The following is a 23,484-nucleotide window of genomic DNA, read 5'->3' on the forward strand; positions in this document are numbered from 1 at the left end:
TAGGAAGTGGTAGTTGGCAGTTGGTTGTTTGCCAGTTGTAGTATCCGTAGTGGTAGCAGTAGTGGTAGCTGTTGTGGTAGGAGTGGTCGTTGCAGTGGTTGTTGCAGTTGTAGTATCCGTAGTGGTAGCAGTAGTGGTAGCTGTTGTGGTAGGAGTAGTCGTTGCAGTGGTTGTTGCAGTTGTAGTATCTGTAGTGGTAGCTGTTGTGGTAGGAGTGGTAGTTGCAGTTGTTGTTGCAGTTGTAGTATCCGTAGTGGTAGCAGTAGTGCTAGCTGTGGTGGTAGGAGTGGTAGTTGCAGTAGTTGTTGCAGTTGTAGTATCCGTAGTGGTAGCTGTGGTGGTAGGAGTGGTAGTTGCACTGGTTGTTGTAGTTGTAGTATCCGTAGTGGTAGGAGTGGTAGTTGCAGTGGTTGTTGCAGTTGTAGTATCCGTAGTGGTAGCTGTGGTGGTAGGAGTGGTAGTTGCAGTGGTTGTTGCAGTTGTTGTATCCGTAGTGGTAGCCGTAGTGGTAGGAGTTGTAGTTACAGTTGTAGTATCGGTAGTGGTAGCTGTGGTAGTTGCAGTGGTTGTTGCCGTTGTAGTATCTGTAGTGGTAGCTGTGGTGGTAGGAGTTGTAGTTGCAGTGGTTGTTGCAGTTGTAGTATCTGTAGTGGTAGCTGTGGTTGTAGGAGTGGTAGTTGCAGTGGTTGTTGCAGTTGTAGTATCCATAGTGGTAGCCGTAGTGGTAGGAGTTGTAGTTACAGTTGTCGTATCGGTAGTGGTAGCTGTGGTAGTTGCAGTGGTTGTTGCCGTTGTATTATCTGTAGTGGTAGCTGTGGTGGTAGGAGTTGTAGTTGCAGTGGTTGTTGCAGTTGTAGTATCCGTAGTGGTAGCTGTGGTTGTAGGAGTGGTAGTTGCAGTGGTTGTTGCAGTTGTTGTATCCGTAGTTGTAGCTGTGGTGGTAGGAGTTGTAGTTACAGTTGTAGTATCGGTAGTGGTAGCTGTGGTGGTAGGAGTGGTAGTTGCAGTGGTTGTTGCAGTTGTAGTATCTGTAGTGGTAGCTGTGGTGGTAGGAGTGGTAGTTGCAGTGGTTGTTGCAGTTGTAGTATCTGTAGTGGTAGCTGTGGTGGTAGGAGTGGTTGTTGCAGTGGTTGATGCAGTTGTAGTATCCGTAGTGGTAGCAGTAGTGGTAGCTGTTGTGGTATGGCGTTGGTAGTTTGCCAGTGGGTTTGTTAGGCAGTTTGTGTAAGTTAAAGCTTGTAGTGGTAGCAGTAGTTGGTAGCTGTTGTGGTATGGAGTTGTAGTTGCAGTGGTTTGTTTTGCAGTTGTTTGTATCTGTCGTGGTATGCCGTAGTGGGTAAGGAGTGTTTAGTTGCAGTGGTTGTAGCAGTTGTAGTATCTGTAGTGGTAGCAGTAGTGGTAGCTGTTGTGGTAGGAGTGGTAGTTGCAGTGGTTGTAGCAGTTGTAGTATCCGTAGTGGTAGCTTTTGTTGGTTAGGTAGAGTTGGTAATTGGAAGTTGTAGTATCTGGTCCGATGGGTTCGCTGTTGTGGTAGGAGTCGTAAAGTTGGTGCAGTGGTTGATGCCAGTTTGTAGGTATCCGTTAGTGGTAGCGAGTAGTTCGTTAGCTTGTTGGTGGTAGGAGTGGTAGTTGCAGTGGTTGTTGCAGTTGTAGTATCCGTAGTGGTAGCAGTAGTGGTAGCTGTGGTGGTAGGAGTGGTCGTTGCAGTGGTTGTTGCAGTTGTAGTATCCGTAGTGGTAGCAGTAAGTGGTTATCTTTTGTGGTAGGAGTAGTCGTTGCAGTGGTTGTTTGCCAGTTCTGTTAGTATCTGTAGTGGCAGCTGTTGTAGTAAGGAGTGGTAGTTGCAGTTGTTGTTGCAGTTGTAGTATCCGTAGTGGTAGCAGTAGTGCTAGCTGTGGTGGTAGGAGTGGTAGTTGCAGTAGTTGTTGCAGTTGTAGTATCCGAAGTGGTAGCTGTGGTGGTAGGAGTGGTAGTTGCAGTGGTTGTTGCAGTTGTAGTATCCGTAGTGGTAGCAGTAGTGGTAGCTGTAGTGGTAGGAGTGGTAGTTGCAGTGGTTGTTGCAGTTGTTGTATCTGTAGTGGTAGCTGTGATGGTAGGAGTGGTAGTTTCAGTGGTTGTTACAGTTGTAGTATCTGTGGTGGTAGGAGTGGTAGTTGCAGTGGTTGTTGCAGTTGTGGTATCTGTAGTGGTAACTGTAGTAGTAGCAGTAGTAGTTCCTGAAAAAAAAACCAAATGGTAAATATAAGAATAAAATACATTAGATAATTTAAAATAATTAGATAATAAATGTTATATAATGATTAGTGATGTTTGTGATCAGTAATTACTAATAAATTCTTTTGATTTGCTTTGAAATCCTGAAAATCCTTAAAATCTGTATAATATTTTGGTCAGTAAATGTTGATAACTGCTGTGGGTTAATTTGAAATCCTTTAAATCTTGATGCCCTTAATATGAAAATAATCTTCATAATGGTGATAAATCCTTCGGATTCACTTTAAAAGTGCTTAAATCCTTAAAACCATAATCAGCATTTGCAATGAAAGAAAGATTTAATATAAATAATATATATTGCCATTATTTATTCAGAAGCTAGGTTGATTAAGCAGCTATAATCAAAGTGTCGGTAACCAGAAAGGAAAGTTTTTAAACAAAGAAAGGAAGATATGAGTTAAATAAACTAATGTAATTCATCCTGGTACAAAAATGCCAAATGGGTAACTGAGGAAAATGTGAATGAAGAAATAAAGGTAATTCATATTGGTAAAAAAATCCCAAAATAAAAATTTGAGGAAGGTAGGAGTTAATAAACAAAAATAATTCATACTGTTACAATAATCCCAAACCAGTGTATTTCATGCTAGTAATTTATAATAGTATAGAAATCACAAGGGGGAAATTGAAGAGGATGTTAAGAGACAAAGGTAATTATATATATATATATATATTATATATATATGTATATATATATATATATTATTATATGTATATTATCTATATATATATATATATATATATGATGTTTATATATATATATATATATAATATAATAATATATAATATATAATATAATAATATAATTATATTATATTATAATATTAATTATATATATAATATTATATTATAAATATATTTATATATAAATATATATATATAATATACATATCATATAATATATATATATATATATATATTTATTATGTATATATGTATACATGGTATATATATATATATAATATATATATATATATATATATCTTATATAATATATATATATGGTATATATTATTATATATATATATATAATATATATATATATCTATATATATACTATATATATATATATATACATGTATACATATATATAATATATATATAGAATATAGATACTATTAATATAGAGAGATATTATATATATATATATATGGAGATTTACATGTATATATATATTATATATATATTATTATATATATATAGCTATAAGATAATATATCATAATATAGATATTCTATAGTATATATATATTATATAATATATATATAATATATATATATATATTATAATATATATAAATATATAATATATTATATATATATATATATACTCTATATATATATAGATATATATATATATATATATATATATATATATATATATATATATATATATATATATGTATATATATATATATTGATATATATATATATATATATATATATATATATATATATATATATATATATATATATATATATATAATATATATATATATATATATATATGTTTAGAGGTGTAATTATAATTTTACAGAAAATAAAATTGTTTATTAAAAAAAATGTATTAATTGGTAAAATTTACGATTGTCTTTTAAAAGAGGACCCACAAGGGGTTGTAAACAGTCATTTTCAACTTCTCATGGAAGGTAAGGAATATTTGTCAGATTTTTTTTCTTTCACTATGTGCATTTGCATATCTTCCTTTTTCCATCTGTATGTTTCTTTTTGTAAGTTGGCGGACCTCAAAGATTACCTGGTCTGAGAAGCTGCATACTGGCTTATACCCGTCCACTAAGGGTTAATAAAGATAATTCGTACTGGTACAAAAATTTGTAAATGGGAAAATTAGAAAGATATTAATTATTAAAGGTAATTGATACTGGTACAGAAATCCCAACTGAAAATTTGACGAATATATGAATTTAGAAACAAATGCAATTCATATTGTTACAAAAATCTTCAATGGTAAATTGAGGAAGATATGAATTAAGAAAGAAATCCAATTCAAATTGGTGCAAAAATCCCAGGTAACTCTAGAACTGCCCTTATTTACTGATGAACACTTCAAGAGGTTGAAATATTATGAACACTTGTCGTATAAGTGTTGGAGAATTTGTTCCATAGAGTCAGTAGCAAAATAGTCTAAATTATCTTTAAGTACCATACCTTTACGATTGGGTTAAAGACATTCAGTTTGTGTTTATTGAAGTATAATTTAACAATGATTGAATTAAGATGAATTAAGAGGCTCACTTTCATGGATAGATACAATCTAATGGGAGAATGAATGCATAGAAAGCTGTAAAAAAATAATTATAGTGTAAAATCAAAGGCTTTCACCATTTGACTTAAAGGGCTTTGGTCCAGTTCCCTAAATAACTCAATAGCTAAATAACTAAATGAATATAGATATAAGATCTGCAGTCTATAATTATTTTGAAATCCATAACCTAAGATGAAAAAGGCATGATGACGATATTTGTTTTAATATTCATTAAAATGATTTTATAAATGATAATTTTGTACTCTATAATTTTTAGGAAATTTTCTTTCTTCGATATATCTATGTCCTTTTTCTGTTGTATGAATTATTTTATTTATCTGAAAGCAATCATTTGAAAAGATTCTAACTTAGAAAATTTGACTTTGCTGTTGAAATTTTATAACTTAATCATGTGATTGCCTAGTTTGACTTAAGTAATAATAATAATAATAATAATAATAATAATAATAATAATAATAATAATAATAATAATAATAATAATAATAATAATAATAATTTATAAAGCTAAAAAGAAAAAAAGTACTATAAATATACCTTGAAGGGAAATAAATCTCTCAGATGATGCTGAAAAAAACATTCTGTATAATCTCATGGGTAAAACAGATTTTTTTTTACTTAGTTATTAGGTGATAGGAAAAGGGTTACAATAACAGACCATCAAAACCACAAAATTCAAATACATCTTTTTAACAAAGCTGAGAAATCAAAGACATGTCTATAACGAAGTTATAAAATTAAAGACATTTATTTAAGAAAGCCAGGTAAATCAAAGACGTGTATTTAACCCTTAAACGCCGACTGGACGTATTTTACGTCAACATTTTTTGTCTTTTGGGTGCCGACTGGACGTATTTTACGTCGACATACAAAAGTTTTTTTAAAAATTCGCGGAAAAATACTTATAGGCCTACCAGCCTAAAACTTTTGAATCACGCGCCTTGGGGGATGCTGGGAGTTCACGGATCAAGGTGTTGTTTTGTTTACAATCGTTACGCAGGCGCGCAAGCGCGAATTTCTTTTTTATCGCACTAAAAAGTATCTGTGACACATCTCGGAAATTATTTCGTCACTTTGACATAATTTTTGTACCATTGTAAATTAGCCGTTACATGAAGTATTATATATGAAAATGTGCGCATTTTTATGTAAAATACAACAATAAAATACTCATGATTGTAGCTTTTATCAGTTTTGAGATATTTTCATATAAATAACGATAATTGCCAAAATTTCAACCTTCAGTCAACTTTTGACTCTACCGAAATGGTCGAAAAACGCAATTTTAAGCTAAAACTCTTATATTTTAGTAATATTCAATCATTTACCTTAATTTTGCAACTAATTGGAAGTCTCTAGCACAATATTCCGATTTATGGTGAATTTATGAAAAAACTTTTTCTTACGTCCGCGCGGTAACTCTTCCGAAAAAAATCATACATGCGATTGTGGTAATGTTTGCACCATTTTAAAATTAGCCGTTATATAAAGTTTTATATATGGAAATGTGCGTAATTTCATGCACCATACAACTAAAAACAACCCATGGTTGTAGCTTTTATCAGTTTTGAGATATTTTCATATAAATAACGATAATTGCCAAAATTTCAACCTTCGGTCAACTTTGACTCTACCGAAATGGTCGAAAAACGCAATTGTAAGCTAAAACGCTTATATTTTAGTAATATTCAAGCATTTAACTTCATTTTGCAACAAATTGGAAGTCTCTAGCACAATATTTCGATTTATGGTGAATTTATGAAAAAAATAACATTTTCTTTACGTCCGCGCGGTAACTCTTCCGAAAAAATCATACTGTGCGATTGGTTGGAAATAATGTTTGCACCATTTTAAATTAGCCGTTACATAAAGTTTTGTATATGAAAAATGTTCGCAATTTCATGTAGAATACAACAATAAATAATTGAAGGTTGTAGCGTTTTTCTCATTTTTGAAATATTTGCATATAAATCACGATAATAGAAAAAAAAACCACGTTCGGTCAACTTTGACTCTACCGAAATGGTAGAAAAACGCAATTGTAAGCTAAAACTCTTACAGTCTAGTAATATTCAGTCATTTATCTTCATCTTGAAACAAATTCGAAGTCTCTAGCAAAATATTTAGATTTATGGTGAATTTAAAAAAAAATCTTTCCTTCCCTCCGCGCGCGGATTCTCTGCCACAAATCTCCGAAATGCATACGTACCATTCTCGGAATATTTGCTCCGTTTCATATTAGGCATTTCATAGAGTTTTATATATGAAAATGTGCGAAATTTCATGCAAAATAAAACAAAAAATATTTGAAGGTTGTAGCTTTTCTTATTTCTGAAATAATTGCATATAAAAATATATATATAAAAAAAATTTTGACATTCGGTCAACTTTAACTCGTCAGATATGGTCGAAAACTGCAATTGTAAGCTAATACTCTTACAGTAGTAAATATTCAATCATTTGTCTTCATTTGAAAGAAATTGGAAGTCTCTAAGACAATATTTTTTAAAGATTTATGGGGTGATTTTTGAAAAAAATATTTGTTTACATCCGCGCGTTACGAATTCATGCATTTTTTGTGATAATATTTTCTCTGTGTTGCTTTTATCGTTTTACAATGTGTTATATACCAAAAAGATTGCAATTTAGTGTACATTACAACGAAAAAAAAGTAACTTGTTACCTTTAACCGTTTTGCGCACAGCGCGATTTGAATACAATATATATGAAATTTCGTTTTTGCAGCTATCATCATATCGCATTATTTATATATGATAATGATAATCTTTTTCATTCCTGATGGTTGCATACTAAACTTCAGCCGATGACAAAAAAAGGAGCCAAAAATGAACTCTTAATCTTGAAAACTAAGCGTGCTGTGATTTTTTGAAAAAAAATATTTTTTCCGCTTCCGCGCTCACTCTGAAACACCTCCGGCACACGGGAGACAATTTTTTTTTACCACTTCGGCGTTAGAGGGTTAATGGAGCCAATTATATTAAGACATGGATTTAAGGACAAGACGCAGGTCTGAAGGACACATGCAGAAGTGTGTTTAAACGTCTATTGAGACTGCAAGCAGAATTTTGTGGTAAATGCGTCGTGTAAAAACAAACTTATTGTTTTTATTTTGAAAAAGTAATAAGCTTTTGAAATAAAACAAAAAAGAGCAAAAAAAGCTGAAACTACCTTCCCAAAATGAAAGCTCTCATCTGCAAGCAAAGAGGTTTGAAAGCACGTATTATAAATGTGAAACAATCATATTCAAAATGACTGTGAGTTATATGTTCAGAAATACGAAGGTTAATTAACTCTCTTACGTACATTCCGAAAATATAAGTGTATACGGTACATGACTTTTTCCCCCAGCTGAAAAGACCATACGCATGGAAAAGTTTTTTGGTAAAATTCGGTACATCCGAACTATAACGGTTCCGGTTAGTGAATTATGTCGGCAAATGGTTGATTTATTTCCTAAAGCAATCAGAACATCTTTACGAGACTGAGTAATAAAAACGATGAGATGAACGTGAAATTTTAAAGAAAAATCGTTAATATTTTTTGGACATAATAATGAAAAATGTTTGATCTTTCACTTGGAAGCAATAATTTTGCTATAAATGTGTTTGCTAATGAGATGTAATTGATTAAAAAAGGCTAAATTTTTACAGAAAAAATTTATTGACGCGCTATGCTTCATCAGATCACGAGAGGGTTAAGCAGATGAAGCAAAGCAACAATTTCGCAGCCGAATAAGCAGCTGTTTAATTGTAAGAATATGGAATTATGCAATAGAAACCATTGTCCAGAATTCATCCACACACAATGACGATTCCAAGTTCAGTGGCCTTTCTACTATGTACCTAACCTTGTCCTGGGTTACCTGTGGTAGTTGCTGTGGTAGTATCCGTGGTAGTTGCAGTTGTTGTTCCTGTAGTAGTTCCTGTGGTAGTTCCAGTGGTAGTACCTGTAGTAGTTGCAGTGGTAGTATCTGTGGTAGTTGCAGTGGTAGTACCTGTGGTGGTACCAGTGGTAGTTCCAGTTGTAGTACCTGTTGTGGTGTCAGTGGTAGTTCCTGTAGTAGTACCAGTGGTAGTGTTCCGGTGGACCAGTGGTAGGTCCACCTTGTTAGTACCTGGTAGTTCCAGTTGTAGTACCTGTTGTGGTATCAGTGGTAGTTGTTGTTCCAGTGGTAGTTCCTGAGGTGGTACCAGTGGTAGTTCCAGTTGTAGTACCTGTTGTGGTGTCAGTGGTAGTTCCTGTAGTAGTATCAGTGGTAGTTATCGTTGTGGTACCAGTGGTAGTTTCACTTGTAGTACCTGTTGTGGTGTCAGTGGTAGTTCCAGTTGTGGTTCCAGTGGTAGTTCCTGTGGTGGTACCAGTGGTAGTTCCACTTGTAGTACCTGTTGTGGTGCCAGTGGTAGTTCCTGTAGTAGTTCCGGTGGTAGTTGCTGTTGTGGTACCTGTGATTGTTCCAGTGGTATAATCAGTGATATTTGAAGCTGTAATTAATATACAGGTATAAATGCCAATGTACCTTTAATAATTTCTAATACATTATCAGTGTTTTTAACTAAATATCCAGTGGTAAGGATTTATTTGGGTTTCCGTGTAGTTTCGGTGATGGTATCTCTAACTGCCGGAGGCAGTGGTAGTTTTAGTGGTAGTTTTGTACAATATTATGTTGTTATCAACGAAAGCTGTATGAATAATTTAATTTTTAGTTACATTCAAAAGTTATGTCTTCAATATTATTGTTATTTATATATTATACACTTATACTTTTGATACACTCCTTCCAAGAAAGAACTTAGTAAGTTTCACACTAAACACGAATTTATCATTTTATGCTGAGAATTAAAAATAAAAAGCCTAAGTGAATGCAGACAATCATTTGTGATCAAAATAAGAAATCAAAGATATGTCATAAATGAGTGTATAAAATCAAAGACATGCTTTTAAGGAAGCCAATTATATTAAGACATGCCTTTAAGGACAAGAAGCAGGTCGGAAGGACACATACCGAAGTGTATTTAAACTCTATTGAGACTGGAAGCAGAATTTTATGGTAAATTCTTCGTGTAAAAACAAACTTATTGTGTTTACTTTGAAAAAGTAATAAACCTTTGAAATAAAAGAAAAGAGAGAAAAGAAAAGCTTGTAGTTGAACTTTGAGCATGAACGATGCTGAAACCACCTTCCAAAAATGAAAGCTTTCATTTGCAAGCGAAGGGTTGAAAGCACATATATATAAATATGAAGCAATTATTTTCAAAATAACAGTGAGTTATATATTCAGAATCAAAGCTTTCTGACGAGAAGCAGTAAAATAGAATGGTAACATGACGGATGATTAACCCTGTTACCCACAGGCCGAAATATAAGGGTGTAAGGTACACGACTTTTCCCCGCAGGCTGAAAAGAAAATGCGCCTGGAAAAGTTTTTTGTGAAAATTCGGTACGTCCGAACTATAACAGTTCCGGTAAGTGATTTATGTCGGTAAATAGTTGATTTATTTCGTAGAGCAATCAGAACATCTGTACGAGGCTTAGAAATAATAAAAACGATGCGATGGACGTGAAATTGTTAAGAAAAATCGTAGATATATTTTTTGAAATAATCATACAAAATATAATAATTAGCTTTGGGGAGTTTGGTTTGTACCTAAATTGTATAGAAATGTTTGATCTTTCACGTGAGAGCAATAATTTTGCTATATATGTGTTTGCTAATGAGCTGTGATTGATTAAAAAATGTTAAATTTTTACGGAAAAAAAATTATTGACGCGCTATGTGTCATCGGATCACGAGAGGGTTAAGCAGATGAAGCAAAGCAACAATTTCGCAGCCGAATAAGCACCTGTTTAATTGTAAGAATATGGAATTATGCAATAGAAGCCCTTGTTCAGAATTCATCGAAACACACTGACGATTCCAAGTTCAGTGGCCTTTCTACTATGTACCTAACCGTGTCCTGGGTTACCTGTGGTAGTTGCTGTGGTAGTATCCGTGGTAGTATCCGTGGTAGTTGCAGTGGTTGTTCCTGTAGTAGTTCCTGTGGTAGTTCCAGTGGTAGTATCTGTGGTAGTTGCAGTGGTAGTACCTGCGGTGGTACCAGTGGTAGTTCCAGTTGTAGTACCTTGTTGTGGTGTCAGTGGTAGTTCCTGTAGTAGTACCAGTGGTAGTTCCTGTGGTGGTACCAGTGGTAGTTCCAGTTGTAGTACCTGTTGTGGTGTCAGTGGTAGTTCCTGTAGTAGTACCAGTGGTAGTTCCTGTGGTGGTACCAGTGGTAGTTCCAGTTGTAGTACCTGTTGTGGTATCAGAGGTAGTTCCTGTAGTAGTACCAGTGGTAGTTCCTGTGGTGGTACCAGTGGTAGTTCCAGTTGTAGTACTTGTTGTGGTATCAGTGGTAGTTCCAGTTGTGGTTCCAGTGGTAGTTCCTGTGGTGGTACCAGTGGTAGTTCCACTTGTAGTACCTGTTGTGGTGTCAGTGGTAGTTCCTGTAGTAGTTCCAGTGGTAGTTGCTGTTGTGGTACCTGTGATTGTTCCAGTGGTATAATCAGTGATATTTGAAACTGTAACTAATGTACATGTATAAATGCCAATGTACCTTTAATAATTTATAATACATTATCAGTGTTTTTAGCTAAATATCCAGTGGTAAGGATTTATTTGGGCTTCCGCTTAGTTTCGGTGATGGTATCTCTAACTGCTGGAGGCAGTGGTAGTTTTAATGGTAGTTTTGTACAATATTATGTTGTTATATACTAAAACTGTGTGAATAATTTAATTTTTTAGTTACATTCAAAAGTTATGTCTTCAATATTATTGTTATTTATATATTATACACTTATACATTTGATACACTCCTTCCAAGAAAGAACTTAGTAAGTTTCACACTAAACACGAATTTATCATTTTATGCTGAGAATTAAAAATAAAAAGCCTAAGTGATTGCAGACAATCATTTGTGATCAAAATAAGAAATGAAAGACATGTCATTACTGAATGTATATTTTAGGGCTGTTGCCTTGTATAATAAGGCACCCTATGAGGTAATGTTAGACTTGCGATAATCTTACGCTAAGTCGGCTGGTATTGCACTTCCATATTCAATGGAGTGTCTTGGGGTTTGTAGATCACTTACGAAGTCGGTATTATCTTCTTTGGTTATGACGACGATGTGTTAAACTCATGATGATTCGGTGATTAGGTGAGGATCTAGTAGAAACCACGAAGTACAAAAATACTTATATTCTCTGAATTTACATGGTGAAGATCAAGTAGGATTGTACAAGTCTTCTAATAACGATAGCTTGATCGCTTCTGCCAATGATGATGGCTAATTCTATTCTCTCTACATGATAAAGCTTAGGTAAAGAGGTACAGGTCTTCTAATGACGATAGCTAACTCTATTCTGCTCTACTACCATCTCGGTTACCAGTCATAAAGGAACAGATAGTAGCTCGAACATATGAACATACAATCAGATGACAGCTGTTACATACGAACATACAATCAGAATGAGACACACTCCAGATCACGCAGGCCGCTTGAGCTATAGGTCACGGTGTTTGTCTCAAGCAGGAAGCTTGGACTAAAGTTTATAAACAATTGAATGACTACAGGTGACGGCATGTCAACGTAGCCTACATACTTTATGGTATACGTCATCTTATCGTCTCTGGTCTGATCACATTCCTGCAAGCAATCTGGTTGACCTCTTTAGTTTTAGTCTTTTATATATATGGAATAACATTCCATATTTTTATTATGTAAACACTTATATATAAAGTCAAAGATATTTTTAAGGAAGCTAATTATATTAAGACATGCCTTTAAGGACAAGAAGCAGGTCTGAAGGACATATTGAGAAGTGTATTTAAACTCTGTTGAGAATGGAAGCAGAATTTTGTGGTAAATGTTTCGTGTAAAAACAAACTGATTGTTTTTATTTTGAAAAAGTAATAAGCTTTTGAAATAAAAGAAAAGAGAAAAAAAGAAAAAAAGCTTGTAGTTGAACTTTGAGCATGAACTATGCTGAAACCACCTCCCAAAAATGAAAGCTTTCATCTGCAAGCGAAGGGTTGAAGGCACTTATATATAAATATGAAGCAATTATTTTCAAAATAACTGTGTTTTTTACAGGGTGATTAAAAAAGAATGACCCTATCAGATGTTCTGATTGCTTTACGAAATAAATCAACCATTTGCCGACGTAATTCACTTACCGGAACCGTTATGGTTCGGACGTACCGAATTTTAACAAAAAACTTTTCCAAGCGCATTTTCTTTTCAACCTGCGGGGAAAAGTCGTGTACCTTACACCCTTATATTTCGGCCTGTGGGTAACAGGGTTAATCGTCCGTCATGTGACTATTCTGTTTCACTGCTTCTCGTCAGAAAGCTTTGATTCTGAATATATGTACAGGGTGATTAAAAAAGAATGACCCTATTTCATGATTAAATATTTTATGAAGGAAGAATAGCAAAGAATAAAACTTAAAATGTAAGTATTTTACTAACAGTCAAGTTTTATTTCACAAGTTACAAGTGCTCAATATGGCCACCCCTTGCGGCACGAACAACATCAATACGATATGAGAATTCTTCCCAAACACGTTGAAGCACTCCAGGATCAATTGAATTGATCGCTGTTGTTATTCGATGTTTTAAGTTTTCCAGATGGGGCGCCTCCCCACTGGAGCTTATCAGTTGGAGCATTTTTAAATGAAAAACTGCCTCTTTGTTCCGCCATTGCCAACTGACCTGAAAAACTTAAAACATCGAATAATAACAGCGAGCAACTCAATTTATCCTGATGTGCTTCAACGTGTTTGGGAAGAATTCTCATATCGTATTGATGTTGTTCGTGCCGCAAGGGGTGGCCATATTGAGCACTTGTAACATGTGAAATAAAACTTGACTGCTAGTAAAATACTTGTATTATAAGTTTTATTTTTTGCTATTTTTCCTTCAGAAAATATTTAATCATGAAATAGGGTCATTCTTTTTTAATCACCCTGTACATGTATTCAGAATCAAAGCATTCTGACGAGAAGCAGTGAAACAGAATAGTCACATGAAGGACGATTAACCCTGTTACCCACAGGCCGAAATATAAGGGTGTAAGGTACACGACTTTTCCCCGCAGGTTGAAAAGAAAATGCGCCTGAAAAAGTTTTTTGTAAAAATTCGGTACGTCCGAACTATAACGGTTCCGGTAAGTGAATTATGTCGGCAAATGGTTGATTTATTTCGTAAAGCAATCAGAACATCTGTACGAGGCTTAGAAATAATAAAATCGATGCGATGGACGTGAAATTGTTAAAAAAAATCTGTAGATACATTTTTAATATAATCATAAAAAAATAATAATTAGCTTTGGGGAGTTTGTTTTGTACCTACATTGTATAGAAATGTTTGATATTTCACGTGAAAGCAATAAAGTTGCTATAAATGTGTTTGCTGTAATTGATTTAAAAATGCTAAATTATTATGGAAAAAAATTTATTGACGCACTATGCGTCATCAGATCACGAGAGGGTTAAGCAGATGAAGCAAAGCAACAATTTCGCAGCCGAATAAGCAGCTGTATAATTGTAAGAATATGGAATTATGCAATAGAAGCCCTTGTTCAGCATTCATCGACACACACTGACGATTCCAAGTTCAGTGGCCTTTCTACTATGTACCTAACCGTGTCCTGGGTTACCTGTGGTAGTTGCTGTGGTAGTATCCGTGGTAGTTGCAGTGGTTGTTCCTGTAGTAGTTCCTGTGGTAGTTCCCGTTGTAGTACCTGTAGTAGTTGCAGTGGTAGTATCTGTGGTAGTTGCAGTGGTAGTACCTGTGGTGGTACCAGTGGTAGTTCCAGTTGTAGTACCTGTTGTGGTGTCAGTGGTAGTTCCTGTAGTAGTACCAGTGGTAGTTCCTGTGGTGGTACCAGTGGTAGTTCCAGTTGTAGTACCTGTTGTGGTGTCAGTGGTAGTTCCTGTAGTAGTACCAGTGGTGGTTCCTGTGGTGGTACCAGTAGTAGTTCCAGTTGTAGTACCTGTTGTGGTGTCAGTGGTAGTTCCTGTAGTAGTACCAGTGGTAGTTCCTGTGGTGGTACCAGTGGTAGTTCCAGTTGTAGTACCTGTTGTGGTATCAGTCGTAGTTCCATGTTGTTCCAGTGGTATTCCGTGGTACCATGGTTTCAGTGTAGTAACTGTTGTGGTCAGTATTCCTGTAGTAGTATCAGTGGTAGTTACCGTTGTGGTACCAGAGGTAGTTCCAGTTGTAGTACCTGTTGTGGTGTCAGTGGTAGTTCCAGTTGTGGTTCCAGTGGTAGTTCCTGTGGTGGTACCAGTGGTAGTTCCAGTTGTAGTACCTGTTGTGGTGCCAGTGGTAGTTCCTGTAGTAGTTCCAGTGGTAGTTGCTGTTGTGGTACCTGTGATTGTTCCAGTGGTATAATCAGTGATATTTGAAGCTGTAACTAATGTACAGGTATAAATTCCAATGTACCTTTAATAATTTCTAATACATTATCAGTGTTTTTAACTAAATATCCAGTAGTAAAGATTTACTTGGGTTTCCGTGTAGTTTCGGTGATGATATCTCTAACTTCTGGAGGCAGTGGTAGTTTTAATGGTAGTTTTGTACAATATTATGTTGCTATCAACAATCGCTGTATGAATAATTTAATTTTTAGTTACATACAAAAGTTATGTCTTCAATATTATTATTATTTATATGTTATACACTTATACTCTTGATATATTCCTTCTAAGAAAGAACTTAGTAAGTTTCACACCATACACGAATTTATAATTTTATGCTGAGAATTAAAAATAAAAAGCCTGAGTGATTGCAGACAATCATTTGTGGTCAAAATAAGAAATCAAAGACTTGTCGGAAGGACACATACCGAAGTGTATTTAAACTCTATTGAGACTGGAAGCAGAATTTTGTGGTAAATGCTTCGTGTAAAAACAAACTTATTGTTTTTATTTTGGAAAAGTAATAAGCTTTTGAAATAAAAGAAAAAAAAGAGAGAAAAAAGCTTGTAGTTGAACTTTGAGCATGAACGATGCTGAAACCACCTTCCAGATATTAAAGCTTTCATTTGCAAGCGAAAGGTTGAAAGCAAATATATATAAATTTGAAGCAATTATTTTCAAAATAACTGTGAGTTATATATTGAGAATCAAAGCTTTCTGACGAGAAGCAGTGAAACAGAATAATAACATGTCGGATGGGATGATTAACCCTGTTACCCACAGGCCGAAATATAAGGGTGTAAGGTACACGACTTTTCCCCGCAGGCTGAAAAGAAAATGCGCCTGGAAAAGTTTTTTGTTGAAATTTGGTACGTCCGAACTATAACGGTTCCGGTAAGTGAATTATGTAGGCAAATGGTTTTATTTATTTTGTAAAGCAATCAGAACATCTGTACGAGGCTTAGAAATAATAAAATCGATGCGATGGACGTGAAATTGTTAAAAGAAATCGTAGATACATTTTTAAAGTAATTATAAGAAAAATAATTAGCTTTGGGGAGTTTGTTTTGTACCTACATTGTATAGAAATGTTTGATCTTTCACGTGAAAGCCATACAGTTGCTATAAATGTGTTTGCTAATGAGCTATAATTGATTAAAAAATGCTAAATTTTTATGGAAAAAAGTTTGTTGACTCGCTATGCGTCATCAGATCACGATAGGGTTAAGCAGATGAAGCAAAGCAACAATTTTGCTGCCGAATAACCAGCTGTTTAACTGTAAGAATATGGAATTATGCAATAGAAGACCTTATTCAGAATTCATCGAAACACACTGACGATTCCAAGTTCAGTGGCCTTTCTACTATGTTCTTAACCGTGTCCTGGGTTACCTGTGGTAGTTGCTGTGGTAGTATCCGTGGTAGTTGCAGTGGTTGTTCCTGTGGTAATTCCTGTGGTAGTTCCAGTGGTAGTACCTGTAGTAGTTCCAGTGGTAGTATCAGTGGTAGTTGCGCTGGTAATACCTGTGGTGGTACCAATGGTAGTTCCAGTTGTAGTACTTGTTGTGGTGTCAGTGGTAGTTCCTGTAGTAGTACCAGTGGTAGTTCCTGTGGTGGTAACAGTGGTAGTTCCAGTTGTAGTACCTGTTGTGGTGTCAGTAGTAGGTTCCGTAGTTAGTACCCAGTGGTTAGTTCCGTGGATGGTTACCGAGTGGTGGGTTCCAGTTGGTAGTTCCTGTTGGTGTGCAGTCGGTAGTTACCAGTGGTAGTTGCGCTTGGTAATACCTGTGGTTGGTACCAATGGTCAGTTCCAGTTGTAGTACTTGTTGTGGTGTCAGTGGTAGTTCTGTAGTAGTACCAGTGGTAGTTCTGTGGTGGTAACAGTTGTAGTCTCAGTTGTAGTACATGCTGTGGTTCAGTAGTATTTCCATATTCGTAGACCAGTGGTAGTTCACTGTGGTAGAGGTACCAGTGTTAGTTCAAGTTGTCGTACCTGTTGTGTGTCAGTGGTAGTTTCCTGTAGGAGTAACCAGGGTAGTTCCTTGGGGTGGTACAGTGTAGTTCCAGTTGTAGTACCTGTTGTGGTATGCAGTAGGTAGTTCCAGGTTGTGTTCCAGTGGTAGTTCCTGTGGTCGTACCAGTGGTAGAATTCCAGTTGTATGTACCTGATGTGTGTCAGTGATAGTTCCTGAAGTATAGTACCGTAACCAGTGGTGGTAGTTCCTGTGGTGGTACCAGTGGTTGTTCCAGTTGTAGTACCTGTTGTGGTGTCAGTGGTAGTTCCTGAAGTAGTATCAGTGGTAGTTACCGTTGTGGTACCAGAGGTAGTTCCACTTGTAGTACCTGTTGTGGTGTCAGTGGTTGTTCCAGTTGTGGTTCCAGTGGTAGTTCCTGTGGTGGTACCAGTGGTAGTTCCACTTGTAGTACCTGTTGTGGTATCAGTGGTAGTTCCTGTAGTAGTATCAGTGGTAGTTGCCGTTGTTGTACCAGTGGTAGTTCCACTTGTAGTACCTGTTGTGGTGTCAGTGGTAGTTCCAGTTGTGGTTCCAGTGGTAGTTCCTGTGGTGGTACCAGTGGTAGTTCCAGTTGTAGTACCTGTTGTGGTGCCAGTGGTAGTTACTGTAGTAGTTCCAGTGGTAGTTGCTGTTGTGGTACCTGTGATTGTTCCAGTGGTATAATCAGTTATATTTGAAGCTATAACTAATGTACAGGTATAAATGCCAATGTACCTTTAATAATTTTTAATATATTATCAGTGTATTTAACTAAATATCCAGAGGTAAAGATTTACTTGGTTTTCCGTGTAGTTTCGGTGATGGTATCTCTAACTGCCGGAGGCAGTGCTAGTTTTAATGGTAGTTTTGTACTATATTATGTTGTTATCAACGAAAGCTGTATGAATAATTTAATTTTTAATTACATTCAAAAGTTATGTCTTCAATATTTTTGTTATTTATATATTATACACTTATACTTTTGATACACTTCTTCCAAGGAAGTACTTAGTAAGTTTCACACCAAACACGAATTTATCATTTTATGCTGAGAATCAAAAATAAAAAGCCTGAGTGATTTCAGACGATCATTTGTGATCAAAATAAGAAATCAAAGATATGTCATTAATGAATGTATAAAATCAAAGACCTGTTTTTAAGGAAGCCAATTATATTAAGACATATCTTTAAGGACAAGAAGCAGGTCTGAAGGACATATTGAGAAGTGTATTTAAACTCTATTGAGACTGGAAGGTGAATTTTGTGGTAAATGCTTCGTGTAAAAACAAACTTATTGTTTTTATTTTGAAAAAGTAATAAGCTCTTGAAATGAAAAAAAAGAGAGAGAAAAAAAAGCTTGTAATTGAACTTTGAGCATGAACTATGCTGATACCACCTTCCAAAAATGAAAGCTTTCCTCTGCAATCGAAGGGTTGAAAGCACATATATGTAAATATGAAGCAATTATTTTCAAAATAACTGTGAGTTATATATTCAAAATCAAAGCTTTTTGACGAGAAGCAGTGAAAAAGAAAAATAACATGACGGATGATTAACCCTGGTACCCACAGGCCGAAATATAAGGGTGTAAGTTACACGACTTTTCCCCGCAGGCTGAAAAGAAAATGCGCCTGGAAAAGTTTTTTGTTAAAATCCGGTACGTCCGAACTATAACGGTTCCGTTAATTGAATTATTTCGGCAAATGGTTGATATATTTCGTGAAGAAATCTGAACATCTGTACGAGGCTTAGAAATAATAAAATCGATGCGATGGACGTGAAATTGTCAAGAATAATTGTTAATACATTTTAAAATAATAATATAAAATGTAATGATTTGGTTTAGGAAGTTTGTTTTGTAACTTCATTGTATAGAAATGTTTGATCTTGCACGTGAAAGCAATAATGTTGCTATAAATGTGTTTGCTAATGAGCTGTAATTGATTCAAAAATGCCATATTTTTATGGAAAAAAATTTATTGACGCGCTATGCGTCATCAGATCACGAGAGGGTTAAGAATATGAAGCAAAGCAACAATTTTGCTGCCGAATAACCAGCTGTTTAACTGTAAGAATATGGAATTATGCAATAGAAGACCTTATTCAGAATTCATCCACACACACTGACGATTCCAAGTTCAGTGGCCTTTCTACTATGTACCTAACCCTGTCCTGGGTTACCTGTGGTAGTTGCTGTGGTAGTATCCGTGGTAGTTGCAGTGGTTGTTTCTGTGGTAGTTCCTAGTGATGGTTTCCCGTGTAGTTACCTGTATAGTTCAGGTTGGTAGTAATCAGTGGTAGTTGCGCTGTTAATACTGTTGGTGTTTCCCAGTGGTAGTTTCAGGTGTAGTACCTGTTGGTGGTGTCAGTTGGTGAGTTCCTGGTAAGTATACCAGTGGTATTTCTGGTTGGTTGGTACCTAGTTGGTAGTTTCCAGTTGTAGTACCTTAGTTTCGTGACGTGGTATTCATTGGTAGGTAGCAGTTTGGTAGTCCCTTTGGTGGTACCAGTGGTAAGTTCACTTGTATACCTGGTTGTGGTGTCATGGTTATTCCAGTTGTTGGTTCCAGTGGTAGTTCCTGTGGTGGTACCAGTGGAAGTTCTAGTGGTGTAGTGCGCTGGTATAACTGTGGTGTTACCAGTGGTATTTTCAGTTGTTAGTATACCTGTTGTTGGTCCAGTGTTATTCCTGTAGTAGTATCAGTGGTAGTTCCTGTGGTGGTACCAGTTGTAGTTCCAGTTGTAGTACCTGTTGTCGTGTCAGTGGTAGTTCCTTTAGTAGTACCAGTGGTAGTCCCTGTGGTGGTACCAGTGGTAGTTCCACTTGTAGTACCTGTTGTGGTGTCAGTGGTAGTTCCAGTTGTGGTTCCAGTGGTAGTTCCTGTGGTGGTACCAGTGGCAGTTCCAGTTGTAGTACCAGTTGTGGTGTCAGTGGTAGTTCCTGTGGTGGTACCAGAGGTAGTTCCAGTTGTAGTACCTGTTGTGGTGACAGTGGTAGTTCCTGTAGGAGTACCAGTGGTAGTTCCTGTGGTGGTACCAGTAGTAGTTCCAGTTGTAGTACCTGTTGTGGTGTCAGTGGTAGTTTCTGTAGTAGTACCAGTGGTAGTTCCTGTGGTGGTACCAGAGGTAGTTCCAGTTGTAGTACCTGTTGTGGTATCAGTGGTAGTTCCAGTTGTTGTTACAGTGGTAGTTTCTGTGGTGGTACCAGTGGTAGTTCCAGATGTAGTACCTGTAGTAGTTCCAGTGGTAGTATCTGTGGTAGTTGCGGTGGTAGTACCTGTGGTGGTACCAGTGGTAGTTCCAGTTGTAGTACCTGTTGCGGTGTCAGTGGTAGTTCCTGTAGTAGTACCAGTGGTAGTTTTTTTCCCTGTGGTGGTACCTGCCATGGTAGTTCCAGTTTGTAGTACCCTGTTGGGGTGGTGTCCAGTGGTAGTTTCCTGTAGTAGTTACCAGTTGGTAGTTTCCTGTGGTGGTGGTACCAGTGGTAGTTCCAGTTTGTAGTACCTGTTTTGTGGTGTCAGTGGTAGTTCCTATAGTAGTACCGCAGTGGTAAGTTCCCTGTGATAGGTACCAGTGTAGTTCCAGTTGTAGTACCTGTTTGTGGTGTCAGTGGTAGTTCCTGTAGGAGTACCAGTGGTAGTTCCTGTGGGGTGGTACCAGTAGTAGTTTCCAGTTGTAGTACCTGTTTGTGTGTCAGTGGTTAGTTCCTGGTAGTAGTATCAGTGGTTAGTTCCTGTGGTTGGTACCCAGAGGTAGTTCCACTTGTAGTACCTGTTGTGGTGTCATTGGTCGGTTTTCCGTCAGTTGTGGATCCAGTGGTAGTTCCTGTGGTGGTACCAGTGGTAGTTCCATTTGTAGTACCTGTTGTGGTGTCAGTGGTAGTTCCTGTACTAGTATCAGTGGTAGTTACCGTTGTTGTACCAGAGGTAGTTCTACTTGTAGTACTTGTTGTGGTGTCAGTGGTAGATCCAGCTGTGGTTTCAGTTGTGGTTCCAGTGGTAGTTCCTGTGGTGGTACCAGTGGTGGTTCCACTTGTAGTACCTGTTGTGGTGCCACTTGTAGTACCTGTTGTGGTGCCAGTGGTAGTTCCTGTAGTAGTTCCAGTGGTAGTTACCGTTGTTGTACCAGAGGTAGTTCCACTTGTAGTACTTGTTGTGGTGTCAGTGGTAGTTCCAGCTGTGGTTTCAGTTGTGGTTCCAGTGGTAGTTCCTGTGGTGGTACCAGTGGTAGTTCCACTTGTAGTACCTGTTGTGGTGCCAGTGGTAGTTCCTGTAGTAGTTCCAGTGGTAGTTGCTGTTGTGGTTCCTGTGATTGTTCCAGTGGTATAATCAGTGATATTTGAAGCTGTAACTAATGTACATGTATAATTGCCAATGTATCTTTAATAATTTCTAATACATTATCAGTGTTTTTAACTAAATATCCAGTGGTAAAGATTTACTTGGGTTTCCGTGTAGTTTCGGTGATGGTATCTCTAACTGCTTGAGGCAGTGGTAGTTTCAAAGGTAGTTCTGTACAATATTATGTTGTTATCTACTAAAACTGTATGAATAATTTAATTTTTAGTTACATTCAAAAGTTGTCTTCAATATTATTGTTATTTATATATTATACACTTATACTCTTGATATATTCCTTCTAAGAAAGAACTCAGTAAGTTTCCCACCATACGCGAATTTATCATTTTATGCTGAGAATTAAAAATAAAAAGCCTGAGTGATTGCAGACAATCATTTGTGATCAAAATAAGAAATCAAAGACATGTCATTAATGAATGTATAAAATCAGAGACATGTTTTTAGGGAAGCCAATTATATTAAGACATGCCTTTAAGGAGAAGAAGCAGGTCTGAAGGACAAATTGAGAAGTGTATTTAAACTCTATTGAGACTGGAAGCAGAATTTTGTGGTAAATGCTTCGTGTAAAAACAAACTTATTGTTTTTATTTTGAAAAAGTAAAAAGCTCTTGAAATAAAGGAAAAGAGAGAAAAAAAGCTTGTGGTTGAACTTTGAACATGAACTATCCTGAAACCACCAGTCAAAAATGAAGTCTTTCATCTGCAAGGGAAGGGTTGAAAGCACATATATATAAATATGAAGCAATTATTTTCAAAATAACTGTGAGTTATATATTCAGAATCAAAGCTTTCTGACGTTAAACAGTGAAACAGAATAATAACATGACGGATGATTAACCCAGTTACCCACAGGCCGAAATATAAGGGTGTTAGGTACACGACTTATCCCCGCAGGCTGAAAAGGAAATGCGCCTGGAAAAGTTTTTTGTTGAAATTCGGGACCTCCAAACTATAACGGTTCCGGTAAGTGAATTATGGTTGATTTATTTCGTAAAGCAATCAGAACATCTCTACAAGGTTTAGAAATAATACAATTGATGTGATGAACGTGAAATTGTTAAAAAAAATCGTAGATATATTTTTAAAATAATCATAAAAAAATAATAATTAGCTTTCGGGAGTTTGTTTTGTACCTACATTGTATAGAAATGTTTGATCTTTCACATGAAAGCAATAATGTTGCTATAAATGTGTTTGCTAATGAGCTGTAATTGATTCAAAAATGCTAAATTTTTATGGAAATAATTTATTGACGCGCTATGCGTCATCAGATCACAATAGGGTTAAGCAGATGAGGCAAAGCAACAATTTTGCTGCCGAATAAGTAGCTGTTTAATTGTAAGAATATGGAATTATGCAATAGAAGACCTTGTTCATAATTCATCGACACACACTGACGATTCCAAGTTCAGTTGCCTTTCTACTATGTACGTAACCGTGTTTTGGGTTACCTGTGGTAGTTGCTGTGGTAGTACCAGTGGTAGCTCCAGTTGTAGTACCTGTTGTGGTGTCAGTGGTAGTTCCTGTAGTAGTACCAGTGGTAGTTCCTGTGGTGGTACCAGTGGTAGTTCCAGTTGTAGTACCTGTTGTGGTATCAGTGGTAGTTCCTGTAGTAGTACCAGTGGTAGTTCCTGTGGTGGTACCAGTGGTAGTTCCAGTTGTAGTACCTGTTGTGGTATCAGTGGTAGTTCCAGTTGTTGTTCCAGTGGTAGTTCCTGTGGTGGCACCAGTGGTAGTTCCAGTTGTAGTACCTGTTGTGGTGTCAGTAGTAGTTCCTGTAGTAGTATCAGTGGTAGTTTCCATTGTGGTACCAGAGGTAGTTCCAGTTGTAGTACCTGTTGTGGTATCAGTGGTAGTTCCAGTTGTGGTTCCAGTGGTAGTTCCTGTGGTGGTACCAGTGGTAACTCCACTTGTAGTACCTGTTGTGGTGTCAGTGGTAGTTCCTATAGTAGTATCAGTGGTAGTTACCGTTGTTGTACCAGAGGTAATTCCACTTGTAGTACCTGTTGTAGTGTCATTGGTAGTTCCAGTTGTGGTTCCAGTGGTAGTCCCTGTGGTGGTACCAGTGGTAGTTCCACTTGTAGTACCTGTTGTG

At 36.3% G+C, this 23,484-nt stretch overlaps 2 protein-coding genes across 2 annotated transcripts in view; both read right to left on the bottom strand.

Moving 5' to 3' along the window:
• Positions 1–23,484, bottom strand: part of LOC135213770 (mucin-2-like) — a 70,443-nt gene that overhangs the window by 7,184 nt on the left and 39,775 nt on the right. The gene's annotated exons all lie outside the window — the stretch shown is intronic.
• LOC135213970 (mucin-2-like) lies at positions 1,801–20,417 on the bottom strand. The gene is made up of 10 exons (XM_064248045.1): positions 19,698–20,417; positions 19,213–19,298; positions 17,031–17,766; positions 16,430–16,772; positions 14,275–14,988; positions 10,542–11,094; positions 9,928–9,989; positions 8,793–9,059; positions 8,441–8,692; positions 1,801–2,216 (listed from the first exon to the last, which is right to left on the bottom strand). Exons 1-10 carry the CDS (start codon positions 20,415–20,417, stop codon positions 1,801–1,803), a joined length of 4,149 nt encoding a protein of 1,382 aa, XP_064104115.1.

The sequence above is a fragment of the Macrobrachium nipponense genome, chromosome 43 (genome assembly GCF_015104395.2).
Source record: "Macrobrachium nipponense isolate FS-2020 chromosome 43, ASM1510439v2, whole genome shotgun sequence".
Taxonomy (NCBI): Eukaryota; Metazoa; Arthropoda; class Malacostraca; order Decapoda; family Palaemonidae; genus Macrobrachium; species Macrobrachium nipponense.

Excerpts from the sequence above, each read along its gene's own strand:
- LOC135213970 (XM_064248045.1), bottom strand. The coding sequence starts at position 20,417 with ATGGCAGGTACCACCACAGGGAAAAAAACTACCACTGGTACTACTACA. Across the intron at positions 11,095-14,274 it reads TACCACAGCAACTACCACAG|GTACCACAACAGCAACTACC; the intron begins GTAACCCAGGAC and ends GAACAATCACAG. Across the intron at positions 8,693-8,792 it reads TACCACTGACACCACAACAG|GTACTAACAAGGTGGACCTA; the intron begins GTACTACAACTG and ends TGGAACTACCAG.